Here is a 6,000-nt window from a genome sequence, read left to right on the forward strand (position 1 = left end):
CTAGTTGTTTGCGGAATAGTTACTAGTAATGCAGCGATTGGAATGTGTACAGCGAATATTGATTGAAATATTGTTGTGTTAAGTCTCCTCCTCCACGTACCCTTATGGTGAATCAACGCCACGTGCTGGTGACCGAACACCAAGCACCACACGCTTTTGCGACGGCTGAGGTGCTTGTGATAGATAGATATCTATTTTGAGCTCAATTTTTTCACCACATAATCGTTGTTTTATTCTTTCCTTAGTTTATGTGATACTATCATTTCGAAAGACGATTATTAGCGTCAAAGTTTGCGTTTTTGTGAAGCATCAAAGTATATCGGCAATAAAAGACAATATTATGGCATTTTTTAACTGAAAGAATAATATATAATTCTGCGATTGATTCATCGAGTAAAATTTCGGCGATGTCTAATAACAAATATTTTCACATTTTCGAAATTCACGCATGTTATTGCAGAGACAATTTAAAATATTTTCTTTAAAAGCAATTTAAATAAACCTATTTAATTTGAATTTTTTGTTTATCTGCCTACTTATTCACCATCCATGAGTGAAATAATTACAAAGCTTTACAAATGCCTCACTTATTAGATTCCCCTATTAGACTGCTTACCGTGTAGTTAATATCCTCGCACGTGAAGAGACGGATATCCTTTTGAAATTGAGGAACTGAAGGAAAAAGAATGGAGTTCTTAATGCAGGCCATGGCATACACCGCGAGATTCTTAGTTACTTCAGGCAGAAATTTGGTAAACTTAAATAATCCTGCGTGAATTTGAATTTTTCTCTTCATTACGGTTATCTCTCTCGCCTTTTTGAGTGACACAGCTGCTGTACAACGAATGCATCTTGCTTCATATTTATTTTGTGGACCCTTAGAAGATATTAAAGCGAACTTGAGATAAAATAAAAAAGGAGTAATTTAAGCTCCTTTCATGACCCTCCGCTCCGGGCAGAGGGAAATTTGTTCAAGCTCTCTCAACATGAGGGACCCTCGATAAAAAAAAATCAACAAGAAGTCCGAGAGGCGGCTCCCGGAGCAATCCCGGAGAGGAAAAAAGGTAAAGATGCTTGCCATTCTGGTAATTTCCTCAAATTGCATTTTACTCATTCCTTCCCCCGGGGGCAGTGACGGTAGAGTGGGAAGGACCCACCATTCAGCGAAGACCCACCAAACCGAAATAGAATTATAACAGTGGCGATGAGGAGAGGGAGAGAAAGAGAGAGAGAGAGGGAGTCGGAGAAGCGGTGGGATGGGAAAGGCGGTCTGCCGGCGGCGAGGAGACCGGTCTTGTGTGGGCTCCCGCCGGACACGGCGAACTGGTTCACAAGCCGTCGACGAGATGCGACGGCCTCTTCTCTCGAATCCTTTTGTCTTTGGGTTTAATCAACGGAATTGCTGGCCAAGTGAGAATTACGGGGATGCACTGCGAAGCGTATGAGAGTCCGGGGCTTCATACGAGGCTTCTCGCGAGCCCGTGTGCCCGCTCCCTCTTCGGCTCTTTCCCCTTTAAGGAAAGGATGAAAGGACCCCCCCCCCCCTCGGTCCCGGAAAAGGGGCCTTTTCCGGGGGTGGGAGGGGTCCCACGGATGGCAAAGCCCGAGGGGAGGGCAGCAGTTGGAAGAGAGGAAGGAAAAGGATGGACGGAGTTTGAAAACGGAGCACGTGCCATCTTCCCTCCCATTGCCTTCTTCTCATTCTCCCGGCCCTCAGGACGGCCCACCCGACCCTTGCCCCTTTAACTCAATCCCCTCCGGGCTCCCACGGTGCCGACTTGCCCCCACGACCATCTCCCCTCAAACCCAGCCCCTTCTCTCCCTCCCTCCCCGCCCCTCCACCCTCTTCCCCGCCACGCCCAAGAGATCAGACGTCCGTGCCCCGAAATTCGGGGGTTTTGGATCCATAGCAATTCCTTGCTCCATCAAAAGCACAATTTCAATGCGCGGTTGTTCTTCAATCAGTTCAATGGTTCGGAGAATAATAGGCGCAGGCCCTGACGAGAGAAAGAGGTGGAGGGAGACGGGCTGCCCCAAGTCGCCTTTGTCTTTGAAAGAACCCGCTCGGCCTGCCCGCTGATAGCGAGACTGCGAAGATGGATGGGGGGCGCGTGATGCTCTGCGACAATAGCGGAGGCAGGGAGTGTGGGCAAGCGAGCTGGGGTGGGTGTGGGTGCGGTTCATTGGAGGTAAGGAGCAGCGATGGGAGGGAGGATGTATGTGAGTGGGCCGGGCGGGAGAGAATGTAATGAAAACTCCGCATCGACTAAAGCTGTCACTTTCCCGAAGCCCACCTTTATTTGATCGCTTCCCCCGGGAATCATACATTTAAAGGGACATCATTTCGGAGATAACGAAGAAGTGACGTCAAGATGGATTCTTTTAAGATGTACTTCTTTGCCATGCTGAGCACCTCCCTCATTCAGTCGCTGGACTGTAATGTGATTCGCACTCAGTATCCGCGCAGGTGAAATTATGACTATCAAATGTGGATAAGTCCAAATTTATTTAGGCTGTTACTCTTGAGACAATTCTCCTGCATGGGATAGAAGCAAAGCTGAGTTCTGCTTCAGGAGTAATGATTATTAGAATACCGTCAATGTATTGCGCTTTGAAAGTGGGTAGACATCTTCATGAAATTCTCCGAATGCACATACAACTGCTGACTAAATACAAGACAGGGATTGTAAAATTAGTGCTTCTTAGCATGTTGATTAGTATTGAGACTGCTTTTGCCCGCAGAAACTACACCTTTCACCTTTAACTAATCCGATAACCGTAACCCGCGTCACTAATTGGATGACGAGGCATTTGGCTACTTTGAGAGAGTCATAGTTACGACGCCACCCGGGCCAAAGGCCCGAATGGGGCTCCTGCGACGGTCCTTATTCCGCCATTTCCCATAAGTATAAGAGAAAAAGCATGGCTACGAAAGAAAAACGAATTATCGCGTTACTTTTCGAATAATCTGAGAAAAAAAGGCGTAGTTTAGATTAAACAATGGTTCTGCAATAATGCGTTGAACATTCAAAGTCATATTCAGGGATAATATTGCAAATGTCCATTCAAGATGGATTTTCAACGACGTAAAATAAATATTAAATGATGCCGAAATTACAACTTGCCGGAATAATGAGCGAACCTATTCTGGCAAGGTTACAGCTCACTTTAAACCCCAAAAGTGGGGAAAATGTAGAGAATGCATCATTATTCAACGGTAAAGAGATACCGTACAAGAACGCAGTTAATAGAGTTGCTCTAGATTCCGTAAAATTACATTACTTGTGTTTCAAAGTACATGAATAATCAACCAGAATTAATACCCCAGTCAGATTGTAATTAGTATGTTTGTCAAGTAAAGTTTGATAGAAATTACTCGGTGAAATACTATATTTCATTTCGACAGTATTTAGCAAAATGAAAGCTTGCTTTTGGGACAATAATAATTTTTACAAAATAATGATGAAAATTTGACTAATCCTTAGATTGACGAAGTGTGTATTACTGGTGTTTATTAGCTGGATATAGGAAAAAGAAATACAGGAAAATGAGTAATTTTAGAGAATCATTGCCGTATTTATAATATGCAATACTAATAATACTACAAATAATGGAGGGTAAGAATATTTTCGATTTTGCCATATGCTACTTAAAATGCATCCCATTTTTTAAAAAAATTCTCATTCAACAGAATTTAGCATGTGGCATCAAAATTATTTCTCTATGAAATGCAGATTGTTTCAATCCTGTTTTTGGTGACGAAATTATCATATGCCTATTATCAGGAAAGGTGTTAGCCAACTATAATAATGTTTATAAAATATAGATCAATAAAAATATGGTACTTATATTTTTCTATGGGTTTAGTCACAAAAATTGCCCCATTTGAACATTTGCAAATTTAATGCTAAATAAATTTTCATGTCTCTGAATGTTATAGTCTAATAAGATCGAATATTTTTCTGATTTTTAAATGATCTACTATCGCAACTTTCTCGATATTTTATAGCCTTTTAATGATTACTTTGGGTTTGCTGGTTGAAATCAAGGGTACTTTTCTCGTTTTTTGCAGAGGGTGATTTTCAACATCGTTAACTTCAGCAAGAACAGAAATTTATACAGGGAGGGCATGACACCTATTGTGAAATCAACTAGTAGGCCAAAGTGGTAAGTAAAATTCATATTTACAATGGTTATAATTCAATTATTTTCAATCCAATCGCTCTAGAATGTATACAACGTTTGTATGAAAGGCATGGGTATCAAGTTTTTCTTGACGTTTGCCTGAAGTACTGAATTCAGAACGTCGGCTAAGTGTGCGCATGATCGCAGACCGAACTGACATTGAAAAGATGACGGTTAACTCCATTGTCACTGAAAATTTGGCGATGCGAAATATCTGAGCTAAACTCGTCCCAAAGGTCGTGACGGACGACCTAGGGCGGAGGCGAGTTCCTGCTCTGCGAAGACCTTCTACAACGGCATCGTGACTATTTTCCAACCCCCATACAGTCCTGAATCGACACCACCAGGCTGTTTCCTCTTCCCAAATGAGAATTTCCCCTAAAATGACACCACCATGGGACCCTAAGTGCCATCCAAGAAGCTTGCACCCTTAAAGACCTCCTACCGGAATCCGCCTACCGGGGATCGTTCGAGTCGTGGAAAACCCGCTCTGGCAAAAGTGCATCGACGCTCAAAGGACGTACTTGGAAGAATTTAGAGGCATTGTAGCAATATCGGATATGAATCTATTTTTCCGAATATTTCCCGATAATTTGATACAGACCATGTGTTCCCGTTGGTTTCAAGCTTCATTTCGTGGAAGGATTTGAAAACCATAGTAGAATATTTTGTGCTTTTTCGCGAGCATTATTTAAAGATAAAACGCAAATCATCGACTTACGGTATCATCAAGATCCAATTTTATATGAAGTTTTAACATACGATGCCGTAAGTCGGTTAATTGCGTCGTATCCAAAAATACCCAGAGTATGCGGGAAACTACAAAATCTTTTCATATGATTATAGCATGCACGTCAATTAAAAAATCCACACGATAAGATATATGAAGTGTGCCTATCTAATAATGGTAAAAATTTGGAAAATGCTCTGGGGATTCAAAACTTGACCCTATGTTTCATTTTATAAATATAGTTCAATGAAGAACTACAAGTTAACCTGAGGCGTCGAGTTATTATTGAAAATGTTTTTGCAGCAAAATTATTCTTAAGGTTACGATTAAAACAGTTTTTCACCCAATAATTCAGTAATATTTTATATATTATTGATGAAATTATTGGCTGATATTCAATAACTTGATTTCACGTTTAAAGTCAAATAGTGTAATAAAAATTATGTTCCATGACGTATCATTTATGATACACGGCATTATTGTGCATTGAATGATAATAATAAAACTTATTGTGATCCAAGGTTTTCATTTCTTAAGAAAAAGTTTGAATTTACAAAACTGGTTTTTACAATTACATATATATATATATACGAGGGTCATCCGGAAAGTAGTACCCGTTCGTGAAATAAAGACACAAAAGTAAATATTAACAAACATAAAAAATTTTATTTGAAAGAGGATACTTTAAACTACTTCTCAACATAATCTCCAAGCAAATTAAGGCATTTGTCATAACGTGTGACAAGTTTCTGTATTCCTGCTGCATAGTCCTTCGCCGCCAGCTCATTGAGATACGCGAGGGACCCATCTTGCACAAATTTTTGCATAATGCAGATGGTGTTTAACAATTTCATGAACAATTGTTCGAGAAACATTGGGAAAATGCTCACAGATGTCATCAATTGTGACGCGCCGATCGTTCCTCACGAATTCGTCAACTGAGCTCACCAGTTGGTCTGTAATGACAGACGGTCTCCCCGAACGCTCATCGTCGTGTGTGTTCCCCCTCCCCATGTTGAAGTTGCGACACCACCGCCGAACAGACGACTCGTCCATTACATTGTCTCCATACACCTCCTTTAATT

At 41.1% G+C, this 6,000-nt stretch overlaps 1 protein-coding gene across 1 annotated transcript in view; it reads left to right on the forward strand.

Annotated features, from left to right (window-relative positions):
- The window catches only part of LOC139687065 (cytosolic carboxypeptidase 6), a 1,035,710-nt gene that overhangs the window by 574,227 nt on the left and 455,483 nt on the right, over nucleotides 1-6,000 (forward strand). The window contains exon 4 of the mRNA XM_071584170.1: nucleotides 4,073-4,167. Coding sequence (XP_071440271.1) covers nucleotides 4,073-4,167 — 95 coding nt within the window. The remainder of the gene's footprint in view (nucleotides 1-4,072; nucleotides 4,168-6,000) is intronic.

The sequence above is a fragment of the Hetaerina americana genome, unplaced genomic scaffold (genome assembly GCF_022747635.1).
Source record: "Hetaerina americana unplaced genomic scaffold, ioHetAmer1.1.p SCAF_16, whole genome shotgun sequence".
In the NCBI taxonomy this organism is placed as follows: Eukaryota; Metazoa; Arthropoda; class Insecta; order Odonata; family Calopterygidae; genus Hetaerina; species Hetaerina americana.